This window comes from Athene noctua, chromosome 3 (assembly GCF_965140245.1).
Source record: "Athene noctua chromosome 3, bAthNoc1.hap1.1, whole genome shotgun sequence".
Classification (NCBI taxonomy): domain Eukaryota; kingdom Metazoa; phylum Chordata; class Aves; order Strigiformes; family Strigidae; genus Athene; species Athene noctua.
Genome location: NC_134039.1, coordinates 57,726,331 through 57,744,506, shown reverse-complemented (window position 1 = coordinate 57,744,506; position 18,176 = coordinate 57,726,331). Strand labels below are relative to the sequence as shown.

The following is an 18,176-nucleotide window of genomic DNA, read 5'->3' as shown; positions in this document are numbered from 1 at the left end:
CCTCAACACAGTACTAGAGGTTTTAGTGTTACTAAAGCCATTGAAGAACGATCTTAAATCGTTTGTTGCTCCTTTAACCTGCATTGTAATTTTTTTTCTCTTTTTCCCTCTCTTCATTTCCAAGCCCCTTCAGCTGCAAAATAGGGCACATATACGTTAATTTCAGAGGTTGATAGGGGCTCGTATTATAAGTCACTGGTTTTTTGTGCCTAGGACTGCAGTCTCTGCTCACATAAATTTCCTTTGCTTTATATGGAAGGTCAATGTGAACAATAAATTAAGCCACAGAATTTAACCTCATGTTTACTACTTTCACCTCATTGATATATATTGCAATTTGATTTATAAGACATGAGCAGTTGGGATTTGTTACTGCATCTTCTGTGTCTTTTCTTGCAATTCTCACCACATGCTTGCTGTCAGTCTTGCTTTGTGGTCTGTCAAATGTGTTGATAGAAGTTATGAATAGGTTTTCTAAACATGACTTGATGTGTGAAGGAAGGAGATACATATTTTCTGCTTTCCTAGTGTGAATGCAAACAGTTTTCTGAATCGAGTTTTTGAAGGGAGTGTCTTTGAAAGTAAAATAGTAAGAGCACATTGTAACTCCGCTTGTATTGGTATTGATCTGTCAAGATTCTTCCCTTGTTATTCTCCCAGCTTTGACACACAAAGAAATTATCTGAGGCAGCTGGTCTGCAGTAAGCATGCATGTGGAGCCATCCTGTTTTCTGGCACATCGTTACAAGTGCAAGGTTTTGCATCTTATTGTCCTTGGGAGATGCTCTTCTGAACTACTTAACATGATAGAGGAGTAGGGGCATTTACAAGGGCAGTTGCCTCTACATAGTAGATGTGGTTTTGTCGAAGGTCTAACGTCTGTGTTAAAAGAAAATGTGGCACCATCATCACAAAGAAAAGCTGTATGCAGCTGTGCTTATTATAAAGAGAACATATATGTATTTTCCGTCACTACATTATGTAACAAGCTGTAGCATATTACGTTCCCATCCAGAACCTTGAAGCTGAAATGCATCATTTTGTTTACTGTTGTGATTTATGAAGGCTAGTGCACTGTAAGAGCAGTATGATGGTTGCAGCAATGCTGTCTATTCTAAAGAACAGTGGAGAGGCCTTAAATAACTAGAAAAGGACCACTCCTGCCAGGACACTGAGGCTCTTGGGTAGGCATCTAACACAGCTTTCCTGTGCGCTGCAGTAGCCACCAAATAAAACTATTTTGACTTTCTTTATTAACTGTATTGTTATTGAATTTTGTAAACTTTATTTATTTTGCCTTATTTTGAAAATCCCTATCTGAAGATACTGTTTTTAAGATGGTGATGTTGGTACGATGTTATGCCCCACAGTTTCTTGTCAAGGTGGAAATAATTAATAAAAACGTCTCGGATAAGTGAGCTCTCAAGCAATCTTTTAATTTTCTGAAGTATTGAAGGATTTAACTCTACTGAGTATGGCATTTTAGTTTCTGTGAGATCTATACTGAGTATATATTGCTTTTTCTGGGGTGCATGTTTCTTGGTAATTATTAGGAGGACTTTCAATTCAGCACACATTTGCATATTAAATAGTACTAAATGGTACTCCAAACTCATGTAAGGGGAGGTTTTTTTGTTTTAACCTAAACTATTTTTATTTTTCAGGGCATATTTCCATCCAACTACATTCACTTGAAAAATGCATGTGTTAAGAACAAAGGGTAGGTAAAATGTTCTGGATTCAAATATTTAAACTGCTACTTGTACCAAAGATCTATGGCTTAAAAGTGGTGATTTCATTATAATTATTTTAACTTCATCTTACCACTATAGGACTTGAAATAGTTAACCTGATACTCTTACCTGATACCTTACCTGGTATCTCACCTTATCTTACCTGATACCTTAGCTAACCTGATACTCTTGCATGGTTATAAAATTGGAGTGATGTCTTCTGAAAAAACAACTGGGAATATCAGTCTGTATCATCTAGGGGAAAGAAATAACAATTGCATGTTTTCACTTCCTGTTGTTGTCTGGCTTGAAGAAAGTATTGCCTTAATTAGACAAAGTTATTCTGTAGAGAAGCTGGCTATTAATCTCCTCTTTAAGATTAGTTGATTTCTTTGAGAACAGTAGCTGTACCATGGCAGACAGGTGGCCTTTTACAAAAAAAAAGGTAAAATAATGTCTCAGTTCAGTGGCAAAAGATTTTGCTAAAACTGTAAATGAATAAAGATTTTTTTTTTCTTTTACTTCTTTTCTTCATGTAATGAACAGCCAGTATTATTAACTGATCTCTTTTCATTTTTAGAAAAGTTAATAAAAAACAGAACAATGGGTTAAAATTAGTTTAAAAATCTTGTTTTGGAACTCAAATGTTCTGACTAAAAGAAACACTGATTTTATTTTTTTTTTTAGATACAATACTTACCTTCACATATCACTTTCAAAAACTTTTTGTCAGTGATCTTAGTTCAACACAGTTTTTTCCAAAGTTTTACTTAATTTGGAAGCATTTATTTAGGTTGATTAATAGAGAACTGATACATAATGGTTCAAAACCTGTTTAGGTGGAGCCATTTCTCATCATAACAGATGATGCCTGAACATCAGGTGTAAGTGACGTTTATCTTGGGAGCATAAATGAGTGAGTAGAAGGTCCATGATGATGATGGGCAAAAGTAATCATCAAGACTGTAATGATACATAAAAAAACCCTGAAAAGTCTCATGCCCACAGGAGAAAATGGCTTGCACAGTACTGTTAAACACTGTTGTTTCCTATGTAGTTCAGGCTACATGTGGTTTGTTACGCCCTAGGATCATTTCTCATTTAAAAGTGGTTCTAGGTCAAACTGAAGGTTCAGTGAAATAAAACTCTTGTAAACCATCACAGTAAAACACAGCTTAAAGATGGAATAATTTTTGTTAGCAGACACCTTGACAATACTTGCAGGGAGTTCAATCTTTGTTGCCTCTGTTTTCTTCGTTAATCTGTGTTTCCCATTCAGGCCATGTGTCCTACAGCACATCACGGCCAGGGGCTGCCACAGTGTTATATTAACTTGCTAAGAGAGAAATGATGTCATGAGAAAAGTAATCCCATCGTGAATGCAAACCTTTGAAATGTACTGTGAGTGAGAATGAAGTGGTAGTGATGGTGGTGTGTAAAGTGATGATGTGGTAGAGTTTGATCTTAACCGAGCCAACTCAGCTTTTTCTTGACCAGAATCAAATAGGCAAGAACTTGCTCACACTGTACAAGTTTCTTTTTGGTTTTTATATCCTCTTTTAGTTGAAGAAATAGCATTTTCTGTCTTACTTCTATAAACAGAGATGTAAAAAAGAGTGGCAACAGTCAATGATTTGGTGTTTAAGCAGAAGCATCAAGATCCCTTTGGAAACTGTGAGAATTACTCTGCAGTGAAAGTAGTTTTTATCTCATTGTAAAAAACTCACCTTGACTTCTCTAGCACCAAGACTTTCCACAGGGATTAAATGAAATAGAGAAATAAAAAGTGTCATAGACTAAAGGAGCACCCATGTAGGTTGATAGACATCAGTGTTGGCAGGAGGAAGTCTTTATATTGGTAACTGTAATGGGATTTGTAATGTTTGTGTAATATCATGTATTCTTCTGCATGTTACAGACAATTTGAAATGGTTATTCCAACAGAAGATTCTGTTATTACAGAAATGACATCAACTTTGAGAGACTGGGGAACGATGTGGAAACAACTCTATGTGGCAAGTACCCTGAATAATGTTGCTTTGATTTAATGCCAACTCAAAAGACACTTAGTTGTTGAGATACTCTAATTAAGTTAAGTATGTAATTCAGAAAAAAACATTCAGTTTGGTTTATAACGGTTCTAATTATGGACTAAATAAATCTCTTAATTTGTTCCAATAATTGACTATTACTGCTACTAAACTTTAGCAATTTATTGAGTCTTGACCAGCTTCATTGTGTAGCTGATGGATCTAAGGATTCCTTTGTTTGTAAACTAAAGTATCAAAAATAAGTGTAACAAACAATTTTGGTATTTTATTGAAATATAGAAATATAGTATATTATTGAAAAATCTCTCAACCAGTTGATTTGTTTTGTACTCATTTTCTCATATATTTTTATTTCCTCTCACATCCACACACTCACAAGCACTGAGATGTGTCCATGTTATTTGACCAGGATGTCTGTATACGACACAGAGATCAAGGGATGCCAGCTGTTGAGTTCTCATTGCTGAGGGAGGCTGCGGGGTGGTGCTTGATTAACAATAGTGAATTGATTTTGGGTTTACCTATGACACATTACAGAAGTGGATTCTGGTTTTGAACCAGAATCTTTTTCTTCCTTATCTCACACTTCTTAAGTTCCATGTTTCACAGTGCTCTTGTTTTCCTTTATCTGGATATTTTGTGGCTCTGGTCTTTTTCTCCCTCTCCCTGACATCTTCAGGTCAGTTTGTTTCTCTGCCTGTTTGAATGGAATCACACTTACGGTGTTCTATGCGTCTTAGTGCCTACCTTTCCTTGTTCTGTCATTTTCTTCTCATATGTACATATACGTTTTCATATTTCATTAATACCAGTATCAGTAATTCTATTATAACTCCCTACAGAATGCCTCTCTATGATATTGTTTCACTTTAATAGATGCATACAGTCTTGGCTTTCTGTTTGACTATCTTTTAGATTCATCTTCTCAAATTTCACTTTAAGTCATGTTTTTTAGCCTTAACCATTCCTGTTTTCTGAGCTCATGTTGTATTTTCTCTTGCATGTCTGGGCTAAGAACTGGATGTAGTTGTGTGAGCATCAAACATGAAGTAGCAATAAGCAACTATTCTTTCTTACTCAAAGAACACCCATGGTGTCTGTTATTTCTATAATTTCCATTTATCACTCCATCTCCATCACTCTGTTGTGCTTGCTCTGTAAATGTGGCCTCTCCAATTCTGTAATTACCTCCCTTAAAAACTGCAGTTGCAGCAAAGATTATATCAATAATAATGTTCTTTTTTTTTTAAATTAGGGTAGGCAAACTTTTTTTTGCATAGAGAACTTTGCCCACCTGATGATTTCCTATCTGTAGTCCTGTTTTGAGTCACCAGTCATTTAAACAGCTCTTACTCCATTATATGAATTATACAGATTTGGGATTATTCTACTTTATTTATCTAAATGTTGTGCGGTATCAGTAGCATCTTGGATACAAGCTCCCTAGACTGCTTTTCACTCCCGTGTCTCTTATGAACCCACTGCAGTCTCTCATTCTTTTGAGAGGTTTCAGACCAGTGATTTACTTTTTCACTGTAAGAAATCCTACCGTTTCCTTCTCTTAATTGGCTACCACCATAGGTAGAAGTTGTGTTTTTTTGTTGTACTTATAACACACAGAAAGAAACCTGTTCAGTATCATTCTGACTGAAATTCAGCCTTTGCTGACCCTTCTGCATTTTTTAACTCGGTTTTTTTTGCACACTGTAATCTAAGACAAGATAATCGTTATAGTTTTCTTTTTCCATGCCTACTTCTATTTCCTCTATTAACTGAACTTTTTTGTACTTTCTCATGACTGTACAGTTGTGTCTTTAAAGGTTTAACTAAAATATCTTAGTTCTAAATTGTGTCTTGCATCGTGATTGTCTTTGATTTCTAGCATTACAATCAGACCATGGTTTGGACTTGGCAGCATGCACACACATCAAATGTAACCAAAACCTGTTCATTTGCATCTACATAGTCTCTAACCCTTCCTCTTAACACATTGCTGAGTTGATAATTACGACTTAAATTGTGAGAAGAGTAGCTACCTTCTGCTGATACAGAGGCTGCTTCTGCTACATAAGAAACGGCAATGAGTGGTGCCAGTAGACCTCCCAGAAGTCAGGGTGGTACAGAAGTAGCTGGTCTGCTACCTTTTTGAGATGATTGTATGGATTATGTTCAGGCTGTTCAGAACCAGGTAACCTTTCTGAAACCTGCAATTGGAGCAGTTACTAATTTACTTAGTGAAAGCTTTTATACAAGAACCTAGAAAATCGAGTATTTCTGTTGGATTTTAAGTAATAGAGTATCATTTTAAACTTGACAGTGAAATTGTAATTAAGCAGTATGAACTGTTTCTTGAAAAACAAGAAATTGTTTCTTCAAAGCATGTTTGAACTTTCTCTAGTTGATAATGGTAAGTAGTTTTCTTGAATGTCAGGTGGCTTGAAGTGTGATTGCTTTGTGTATGTGAGCAAGGGTATTAGTACATTGGCTTCTCCTGGAACACGTGGAACAAAAACATGATCCCTAAGTGTAGAGACCTAAATCTATATAAAGCAAGAAAAGTTGCTTGCAGATCCACTCAGTGCTTTGAGATACAAGCAACTCATAGACAAATTCTAAAGCTTTGGAAAAGGAATGACACCTAAAAATGTTATTATGAGCTTAAATAGTACTGTTAAACATTAGCATGTCTCTTGTATTCAAATGAATAATTTACTTAAGTAGACCTTATCATCAGATACCGAAAACAAAGATGCATCTGAATTAGTGTTTATTTGATTTGTTTTTTTAACTGTAGAAATGAAATATTTATGCACTAGTGTCTGATGGAAAACTGTGAAAACATACTGTCAACCTAGTTCTCCATGACGTTCCTATAAATTCTTCTTTGTCTCTTGCTCGTAATTCAAGGGCTATTTGTATGACCTTTTTTTTAGTTTTCTTTTACTTATAAAGTTCATATATTCCTATTACTCTTACTGAAGTTGTTTCTTTTTTGGCGACATTTTTCTTCACTGCTGTTACTGCATGTTCAAAATACACTGGCTTTCTTTTTTCCAGACAGCCAAGACAAACAATAAAGTAATGCTGTTTTAGTGACCTTATGAAGTGAATGAATGTGAAATAAAAAGAACAGATTTATCAAATGGCAGTTTCACAGCCCTTGGAATATAAAAGTTATTGACAGACAGTAATGATGCTTCTAAGTGAATTTTAGCTTTTCATAGCAATTATGTAGCAGAAGTAGCTGAACTTCGGTTTTATGCCGTTTGTTCATAGGAAGAAGGGAAAGGAACTTGGGGTTTTTTGTCAAGAATTAGCAGAACAAATCTGAATAGGAATGTTTTTTCAACTTTGTGTGATGCATCACTTAAATGAAGGTTGCAATAATTTACTCAAGCTAAAGTTTCTCAGAAAAACTGTATCAAGTAAAACCACTTAGAATTGGTAAAGGAAGAGTTAAAAGAACTTCTGTCTGGGAGGAAACTGTTATGAGAAATTGTTTATGTCCTTAACTGGTATATAATTAGAGTAGAAGGATGTGGTTTAGAAAATAGTCATATTCATATAATTTCTCCTGCTTCACAGTTAGATGAAGAACTGTCTGGACAAGATTCTGTCTATGTGTTTCCATTTATTTATGCTTAGCAGTGTGTACAGTTATATCCATGCAAGAAAATGTTAAAAGAATATTAACACTCAGTGGTTCAGAGTTTGAATGCTAGGAACTTTGCCTTTTCATCCCCTTACGAGTTCAAATAGTCTTGAATTACATGATCACATATTCAGTTTGGATGAGACAGCAGCACAGAATGAGCATGCTCTTGGAATAAAACAGTGCTATGGCATGAAATAATTTTTTTTGTTGAATTTTTGTCATCTGTCATAAATTGGACTGTGTTAACATGAGACATAAGGAATTGGAGTGAAATTTTGGAGTGGCTGTGATGCAAAGACAGAGTCTGTGGTAACCTGTGAAATGATTTTATACATGCACACAGGCATACACGTGTACACAGGTAAAATGGTCACTACTATGGAGAGAAAAAAGACTAAGTAGGGGAATAAGGAAGGAGTTTTCTTGATTTCCTCACCATATCTGTATTTATTAGGATCATCAACTTATATTTTTATCTCACAGAGAAATGAGGGAGATCTCTTCCACCGGCTGTGGCACATAATGAATGAAATACTAGACCTGAGAAGGCAGGTCCTTGTTGGCCATCTCACCCATGATCGAATGAAGGATGTCAAGCGACACATCACTGCTCGTCTGGATTGGGGCAATGAGTGAGTAAAAATAATAATAAATGAAATTAGTGTAATCAAATTATAATGCCACAGCTTTAGGCTCATTGTAGAATGTTTAAATAAGGAACTAATTTCTGAGAGATGTAACCTTTTTATTTTTTAATGGACTTTCTCCTTCTCACTCTTTTTCTGTCTGCTGTGTTTTAACAGTGAAAAGTGACTTGTCATTTTATTTTGCTCTCAGTTTATTTTGCATTTTTCTCTCAGTTTATTTTGCATAACATTGGTGCTGTCTACAAGAGAATTGCATCGGAATATCTGCAGCATCCTTTTAGGTGTTTTCAAAAGACACCTGGCCAGATTTCTGTGTGACACAGTTAGCATAGCTCTGTTGTCTTAACTGAAACTATATTGGCTGACATTGCTTCCTTTTTGACTTGTGTCACATAATTTAGTTCTTACTTGTCCATCTCTAACGTACTTCTTGCTACTATGGTCTGCATCTTTCTTTTATCTGGATAACTAGTAAGAGCTAATGCAAATTGTATGAGCTTACTGTTTTTTTAAAACCCAGAAAAAGTTTAAAATACCTTTTGGCATTTGGGTGCTGTTTCCAAAGTCTTTCTTTAGCCTATATTTATTCACTTAAACTCTGACTAAATGTAGCAATATTCAATAAAATTAACTGAATTTCAGGGGTTTCTGCAACTACAGCTATCTGACAGCCTAAATACCTAACATAGTGGAAGAACTGTGATTAACTGTGTATGATTTACTGTCCGCTTAGAATTTTGTTCTAACTGAATGGAATTGTGATGGTTTTTTAAATGGTCAGTTCCTCCTCTTTAAAAACATATTTTTAAAAATATTTCTAATCTTTCAAGTTTTTCTGGATTGAGCATGATGCCCCATATGTGTTCTTAATCATTATTGCTTGCTGCTGTGCTGAAAATAAGTTTTATTCTGGTTGATTCAAGTTTATTTCATTATTTTGTTCAGGGGATACAACCAAAGCAGCTTGATGCCATCCAGTCCAAATTAACAATAAGCTGATGTTTTGGCATTTGATTGATTTTATTTTATTTTCTGTGGTTGCCATTCAAATTGACAATACTAGTGTGATTCACGTGGTACAGTGTCCGCAATAGTACAAAGGAAAATAGCCATTGTACACGTCCACAATGTGAAACAGATTTAAAAATTGTGGAAAAACGTATTCTATTGAAGTTACAAAATGAAGAGAAGGAATCATCCATGAATGGTGAATACAGCCAAAATACATTAAACCAAAACCAAAATCAACTGTAGAGTACCAATTAACATGTACATTGTTTGTTGTAATGTTTCTGTTAAATGTAAATAGAAGCAATGAGTTAATTTGTTTCCTTTGTATGTAGAAACTACTTACTGTTATTCCATTTCTCATACAGACAGCTGGGACTTGACTTAGTTCCAAGAAAGGAATATGCTATGGTGGATCCTGAAGAGATCAGCATTACGGAGCTCTACAGGCTGGTACGTGAATATAATGCTCAGTACTCTTGCTATCAAATTACGTACTGGTGTTTTAATGGCATTTTTCATCTACTTAACCAGAAGTACTTTTTTTGATCAAATAAACTGGTATTTCATAAGGTAATGAGTTTTACTATGAGGAAAGAACTTTTCTTTTGAACAGTTACATATTTTGAACATCTTTATGAGATGCTCTGATTTGATGTCAAATTTGTGTGTGCACACATGCTCGTTTTACATGTTTTGTTTTCTGATATATCATTAAAATTGATGATTAAATTCATATTAACAGTCAAAGTAAAAGCTTATAAGACTCTTTTTCATTCGAGCTTTACCTGGTCCATGATTCCTGTTAGATAAGATTTGTGGAAATACAATAATATACGCATGATACAAGTATTGTCACAATTAATCATACTGGGCTATTGGTCTTTTATAATATATTAATGTAAATAGCAGTTAAAATGCATAGAAAAGCTCTCCTTTGAGTATAAAAGTCCATCTTGACTTACTACAATCAGCACTGGTATTTCTTATTTAATCTCCAGTGAGGTCTGAGAAAACATGCCAATTGATGTGGGCTTTGGCTCATATTTAAGTACTGCAGCTGTTACAGATACACAGTTCTGAGCCTTATTTGCTTAAAACTAGGCTTTTATTTAAACTAAGTTTTATTTATGTTAACTTTTTGTATTTAAATATAGAATAAAGCAAAAATATGATGACTACAATTTCCTGTGGAGCTGACATTGTAATACATTTTTTATGACTTTTAACTACTTATGCTGATAACTTGTAATGTCAAAACTAGTAGTAATTTTTCCATGCTAGAATCAGTATACCTTTGGGCAGTTTCAAAGTCATATGTAATCTTAGGGAATCCTGCTGAAGCACTAGATGAAATACAGTGAGGAACCTTTAATCATAAGAAGAAACACACAGAAGAAGAATAACACAGAAAACTAATAATGGAACGCACGGAGTGCACTTTAAAAAATAAAGAGGAAAAAGAAAGCCCAAGATAACCTCAGTTTGAAGGCTAAGTAGTTTAGAAACATTGCTGTTTAAAACTATTTTTGATACAATGTAGGAGAGAAATAGTACATCTTACTCTTAAGAAGTGATTAAAATGGTGAAGGCATAAACTGTGAAGTCAAATCAAGAGAATTTAGTAGCTTCTATATAGCAGTCTGACAGATTAAGAAATATGGATGGTATTTCTTTCCATTTTAAAATACTGGTATTTAGTGTTCTGCAAAAACATTTTTTGTGCGTTTGAATACTGGAATATCAGATCGTTAACTATTTATACCAGCTATGAAATCTATTCTTACAGCACAAAGCTTTGAAGTGGCTTAGAATCTGCAGAGTAGGAAAAAGTTAAACTTCTAGAGGTTACTGTTTTTCTCCTAGATATAATTATGATGCAGTGCAACACTGCATCTTGCTTCCTTGCGTCACTTTCTTGTGTTCTACTTCTCAGACACACACACACAAAAAAAAGAACCTATTACAAGTTAATACTGAATTAAAAATGTAAAAAACGGAATTAAGAGAGTAGTTGAGTATTATGGTTTTTACCTCTTTTGGTTTTGAGATTTTTACAATTAATTCCAACTGGCTGCTGTGTTGTTTCTGGTATTTTTAGATGGAGCATCGTCATCGAAAAAAAGACACACCAGTACCAGCTAGCAGCCACCATCTTTTTGTTCAGATGAAGAGTCTAATGTGCTCCAATCTGGGAGAGGAACTGGAAGTAATCTTCTCACTCTTTGATAGTAAAGAAAATCGGCCAATAAGGTACCACATGATTTTTCACTGGAATACTGATTTTACATAAATTGTGTCAGTATACACTGTATGTAAATGGGCTGCCCTTAATCAGCGAGTTAAGAGTCTTTTTATAAAAGGAGCTTGTACTTCAATGAAGTGTTGCCTGTTCTTCAGTGAAACAATCAAACCCAATCTCACAATCATTTAGGGGATGCTTTCCCTCTTTTTTTCAGCTGGGAGCTGATCCTGCAACCATTCTTTTTCTGTTTGTTCTAGAGCTTAAATTCTGTGTGAGCCCTGCATAGTTACTTCTACTCCCAGCACATTTCTGGCCAAGAGAGACAACATGGGAGTGAACAGCAGCAGAACCACTATGCAGTTAAACATGAGCACAGGAGAGCAGAGTTTGTGCAAAAGCCTTTTAAGTTCTGTTTGAGGAATATGCCAGGAAGATTGGACCACTAAATGCGTGTGGAGTGATGATGGGTGTGTTGGGTTGACCCTGACTGGATGCCAGGTGCCCACCATCTCGCTCTTATCACTCCCCTCCTTAGCAGAATGAGGAAAGCAAATAGAACAAAAGGCTTGTGGTTGGAGACAAGGACAGATCACTCACCAGTTACTGTCACGGGCAAAACAGACTTGACGAAAATGGATTTAATTTACTGCCAATCAAATCAGACTAGGGTAATGAGAAATAAAGCCAAATCTTAAAAACACCCTTTGCCTCCTCCCCTCCCTTATTCCTGAGTTCAACCTCATTCTCGAATTTTTTCTACTTCTCCCCCTGTGCAAGGGAACAGGGAATGGAGGTTGCAGTCACGTTGTCTCTTCTGCTCCTTCCTCCTCATGGGGAGGAATCCTTACGCTCCTCCCCTGCTCCAGTGTGGGATCCCTCCCATGGGAGACAGTCCTCCACAAACTTCTCCAACGTGAGTCCTTCCTACGGGCTGCGGTTCTTCACGAACTGCTCCATCATGGTTCCCTGCCAGGGGGTGCAGTCCTTCAGGCACAGACTGCCCCAGCGTGGGTCCCCCACGGGGTCACAAGTCCTGCCAGCAAACCTGCTCCAGCGTGGGCTCCTCTCTCCACGGGGCCACAGGTCCTGCCAGGAGCCTGCTCCAGCGTGGGCTTCCCACGGGGTCACAGCCTCCTTGGGGCATCCACCTGCCCTGGCGTGGGGTCCTCCATGGGCTGCAGGTGGAGATCTGCCCCACCATGGGCCTCCACGGGCTGCAGGGCACAGCTGCCTCACCACGGGCTGCACCGCGGGCTGCAGGGGAATCTCTGCTCCAGAGCCTGGAGCAACAACTCCCCCTCCTTCTTCACTGACCTGCGTGTCTGCACGGTTGTTTCTCTCATATACTTTCACTCTTCTCTCCAGCTGCAGTTGCTGTTGCACTGCAACTTTTTCCCCTTCTCAAATATGTCATCCCAGAGGCACTACCACCGTTGCTGGTTGGCTTAGCCTTGGCCAGCAGTGGGTCTGTCTTGGAGCCAGCTGGCATTGGCTCTGTTGGACACAGGGGAAGCTTCTAGCAGCTTCTCACAGAAGCCACCCCTATAGCCCCTCCTGCTATGAAAACCTTGCCATGCAAAACCAGTACAATGGAAGATACCTTGTGGTCAGAAGGCTCCCATTCATAATTTGCTGCTGGTTGTCGGTGACTATATTCTTCTCTACTCTCCTTTAGAAGGAATATGTTCTGGAGGCAACAAAATCATCTGCTTTAACACTGACCACTAGAGAAAGGAAAGACTAGACTTCAAAACAAAAAACACTGTAGATAAGACAGCTCACAAATACACAAAAAGAAATACAAGCTACTTCTCCAAGCCTGTTAATAGGGTAAAAATCATTACTCAAAATAGTAATAAAACCATGACTGTACTAGTTGTCATCTTAAATATGGCAATGGGAATTTGGAGAACGATGTGGAATCTGGGCTGAATTTGACAAAATTACATCTGTGCTTTGTAGCTGGGCAAGATAACTAACCAGTGCTTTGAAGGAAAATTATACTGAGTAAATTTTTTTTTTTATTGTCAATGAAATAATACATAAGCAACTATGCTTACAATGTTAGTTGCTAAATACTGACACTTCATTCTGGCCTGCACTTTACTGTCATTTCTGAGAGTTATACGTGCATCAGGGCACATCTTTTGTGTTCACACCAGTGAATGCCACAGCAGCTGATAGATTTAGGAGAGAGCTTCAGACCTTGACAGAAAACAATTTAGGTGTTATGGATTGCTGAAAACAAGGTTATGGCAGTAGTGGTGGTATGAAAACAAATGGATTGGATTTCATGTTCACATGAAAGCACACATTCTAGAGCTGTTTGTCACATGCTTGCTGTGATCTGACCTCTAGTTATTGATTCCTGACTCCAGTGTCTGTTTGCAGCCGCTTTATTACGTGTGAACTTCCTCATCCCATTACTGGCAAACCTTGAAGAAGCGTGTTGCCATGAATCCAAACTGCCTTCTAGGGCATGGGGGCAATGACAAGATGAACTTTGTGAAGGTAGTTTGCAACCATCTGCAAAACAAACATACACCCCCACAACAACAAAACCACAACAAAAAACACCTCCCAAGGAACAAACCAGAAACCTTTAAACATGTTGAAAAAACTGAAAGCAAGAGAGTTTTCATGGAAACAAATTAAATGCAGGGTACATCTATATCGCAGAATGAACTCTGGAATGCAGAGGTGTCCAAGCTGGAGATTTCTATGGTCTTTCTGGACTAGACCTGGAAGCATCACAGAGTTAAACCAAAGTTAGTTGGTTTTGGTGCACAACAATATGGTGTAATTTTTATTTAGTAGAAATGGGTGGGGTATTTCAGAGGTCTTTAGGCCCTGGCTGATGCATGCATGAAATGAGCAGCCTCCCTCAGAAAGGTGATATATGAGAGGAGACAGTGTCTGCGCTCCCCAGCTACTGCAGTTCACGCCCTGCAATGATGCCGAAGCCTACTGGTAATACAGAGTTGTGGAGCCTGGATACACAGACTCTTCTCATTTCTGATGAAAGTGCAGGTCAAAAGCTGTCTGTGGCAACACTTTAAGGTCTGTCACAACCTAGCTGTGTTATATCTGGTGGTTTCCTAAGTTGTTGTCTTGTGGTCCAGTAGAAAAATGCAATGAAAATAATAGATTAAACTTGTTAAAAGCACCACTAAAATTCAGGAACTATAAATGATAAGTTATTTATTGAAATAGAAAGATCTTTTACTAAGAATAGTAGTATATGAATATACATGATTTAAAATTTATTTCTTCAATTTGTTGCTTATGGTATTAGAATTTTTGAATTTTGTTTCTTTGGACTTTGTTGCTTTTTACTTCAAGTTTCAGTTTTGCAAGCACTGTATATGTACCAAGCTTTCCTCAGGTGGGTAATCCTGCTTGTTTTAATGAGACTATTTGAATGCATAATGTTAAATACAAGTTCACAGGTACAATTTATCAAAAAATGTAGCTTTATGTAGATTCTAATATAGTGTTCATTGTCTATCTGATGGAAATTGATATAAAGCCAAGTGATCTCTGTAGCCACTTAAACAAAGAGTTCATTTGGAGAGGGTGAAAACAGCAGAAGTGAGATTTAATGGTAGAATTTCTGTTCCGGTATTTTTCTTAAGACTAATTTAGCTTCTTATCAGATGGACCTGTAAATGTAAGATCTTCCTATGTATCATTCCATTTTTTGTAACCTCAGGTTTATGCAATTAAAATAGCAGCTTTAAAAGATTGTTAGAGGACTAGAAGCAACATTACCTGATTATTTTTTTTAATTGATTGCATATCTTTTTCCACAGCCTTTTAATTTTTTCGTTTTATGTTACCTGTTTCATATGTTTAGCTGTTTGAACAGAAACATTTGTTCAAGTATCACAATTAAACTGAATTGCATTGTAGACACTGACATGGGGCAACTATCTACAAAAAGGAATAGTAAGGTTTTAGGAAGGTTGAGTATAACCACTCCCTTCCTAGTCCAGCTCCAGACTAGTGCAAGAAAAAGCAACCTCTGGGTAGGATGCTCTAATCCAAAATGGATAGGAACATTCAGAAAGAAATATAGCATGTTCAAGCTCACAGCTCATCTGGCTTCTTCACATTACTGACCTGCAAGGAACCACAGCATATAAATGATGTTTTGTGGCATTTTTCTTAGTGAGATTATTTTTAATGTATTAGTATAAATCTATCTGTATGTTGCTGGAGAGTTTATACAGAAAGTTTTCATTAAATTTTGAGTATTTGTATGTTATTGATAAGAGGATGTAATATTTACTAACATGCATAAAAAATTTGATTTTGTGATGTGACTTGGCAAATTTACTGGTACTGATTTTTCTGATCAACTGTAGTGTCAAATACTTTGAAAGGGTTTGATTTTTCTCTTCCTTTATTTTGAAAATATCTGAGGTATTAATGTGGATAGCATGTTACTGTGTGGAAAAGTGTGCTTTGGAAAAACAAGGGGAAAAGAAGGTACTTGGTAACATAGGGAAAGTCTGGTTTAATAGCTGAGCTTTATATTGAAGTGCAAGAATAAGGTTGTCCTTAGGCCATTTTAACTTTGTAGTTTTGTCAGGCAACATTAAGAACTGATCAGACTTCAGATATAGTCATTGAACAATGAAAGGTAGTGAAACTTTTGTTGTTGTTGTTGCTATAGTTATAGATTCTCTCTGAAAAAAGCATGCCATGGCAACTGAGACAAACCACATTAAAAACGGAAAGCAGTGTGTTAACAGTTACTGCAATTGACATAGTGAGACTAGAATTGAGTGTCTAATTAAAAAAATATAACATCATTGCATGCTACAAACAGATTAAAAGAATATAGGTGTATAAAATGGAAAGAAATTTTTACATATCAAATTGTAAACTATGATCCCAAATGTTAGCACACAACTTTTCTCTAGTTCTGTGCGTTTTGCCACAGGAACCAGGTTCAGTAAGTATTCTCAGAAGGGCTAGATTCTAACACAATGCAATGTTGACCATTGTTTGTCTTTGCAAAGACAGCAGAGGAAGGAAAAGAGAATAATTATAATTGTAATTCCCTTTACACTTTATACAGTAGCTTAATGACGATTACTGTAGCTTAAGAGACAGTCCAGACTCCCTGGAAGATAGGAAATGTAAGTTTAAATATTCAAAGGCAGAGCGAGAAACTGAGCATGGGTCTCTGTTTTCTTAAAGAAAACCCCAGCCTGTTAATAGGAATTTTTCACCTACACTACACTCTTGTTCCTCTTTATTTAAAAAAATAAAAAATAAAAATCAAAGCGATCATTGTATGCTTTATATTTAAAGTCAGCATTTCATAGAAACGTAAAATCATAGAACAGTTTGGGTTGGAAGAGACCTTAAAGATCATCTAGTTCCAACCCCCCTGCCATGGACAGGGACACCCTCCACTGGATCAGGTTGCTCACAGCCCCATCCAACCTGGCCTTGAACACTGCCAGGAAGGGGGCAGCCACAACCTCTCTGGGCAACCTGTTCCAGTGTCTCATCACCATCACAGTAAAGAATTTCTTCTTATTTCTAATCTAAATCTACTCTCTTTCAGTTTAAAACCATCACCCCCCATCCTATCACTACACTCTCTAATGAAGAGTCCCTCCCCATCTTTCCTGTAGCCCCTTTAAGTACTGGAAGGCCGCTATAAGGTCTCCCCAGAGCCTTCTCTTCTCCAGGCTGAACAACCCTAACTCCTCTTCATCATCTTTTGTTTCTCTGATTAGTTGTGCTTCATTCGAAAAAAATTGGTCCTGAAAGAACATGCAAGTGTATCTTTAGGGCAGGGAGGGATGCCATCAGGCTCTGGAATCTGAGTAGATGGAGGTATCTTTCCTGTAGTCATGAGTAAGATGCCAAGATTAAGTACATGACAATGCTTAGCATTTCCTTTTTGTTTAAGCTTAGAAGTTTTCATGATGAATGAATGGGCTTTAGGGTTGGAATCCAGTTTCAAAGACATCTAAACTTAAGTTCTTTGTGTGAACTGCATCTCTGGGCTCCTGTTACAGTCAGTGAAACCTAGAAAGTGATTCAGCTGATGAAATGTCTGCATCTTCTTTAGGGCATGTTGTATAGGTTTTTAGGTTCCATAGACTGTATTGATTAAAGAGCTGCTCAAGCATACCCTGAAGTAATTTTGAGCTGAATCCATCCTATTTCTTTTTTGTTTTCTGTTTCACTACTTTAGATTTCAATAAAGCTTGAGCCTTCAAGTTTGGAAAGAGTTGATGCTGAATTCATAAAGGATATAGATACTCAGTATTAGGTATCTGAGTTCTTGACACTAGCCCCTCAGAGTGGAATGCATAAGGAAAAGCACTCTGAATTTGCTCTTAAAATATTTGCAAAGGATTTAGAGTAGATGGATCAAAAATAAGTGATATACGTATGTATAAATTTACTGGTTGCTTCAGTATGTATTGAAATATTTTGTTGTTGTTATAGTTCTAGTAGGAAATGTACATACTTAAGGAATATTCTTCTAATTTAGCATATAAATTGGTGCCCTCGTTGTGCGACCTACCAGTGCATTTCTAGGATAGCACCTTTTAAAATAAGAAAGATGGAAATTAAAGCCATAAAACCATTATTGTGGCTTTGATAATGTGTCTTAGTATTCCTTTAGTGCTTTGAATAAAAGGAAAATTAGGTACATTTATAACTAGTTTATTATCAATTAAATAATTTTTTATCTTAAAAGCATGGATGAATGCTCATAGTTTTCCCAACATGTACTAAGAATTAGATAATCATGTTTTTCAGGTGAGATGTGAGAAACTGTGATGTTGAAATGAATTAATGACT

General features: G+C 36.6%; 1 protein-coding gene across 4 annotated transcripts in view; it reads left to right on the top strand.

Moving 5' to 3' along the window:
• The window catches only part of DOCK4 (dedicator of cytokinesis 4), a 255,172-nt gene that overhangs the window by 90,561 nt on the left and 146,435 nt on the right, over positions 1-18,176 (top strand). For all 4 annotated transcript variants that reach the window (XM_074903108.1, XM_074903107.1, XM_074903110.1 and 1 more), the window contains 5 exons: positions 1,665-1,720; positions 3,652-3,748; positions 7,923-8,071; positions 9,463-9,547; positions 11,196-11,347. In XM_074903108.1, the coding sequence (XP_074759209.1) occupies positions 1,665-1,720; positions 3,652-3,748; positions 7,923-8,071; positions 9,463-9,547; positions 11,196-11,347 (539 nt within the window). The remainder of the gene's footprint in view (positions 1-1,664; positions 1,721-3,651; positions 3,749-7,922; positions 8,072-9,462; positions 9,548-11,195; positions 11,348-18,176) is intronic.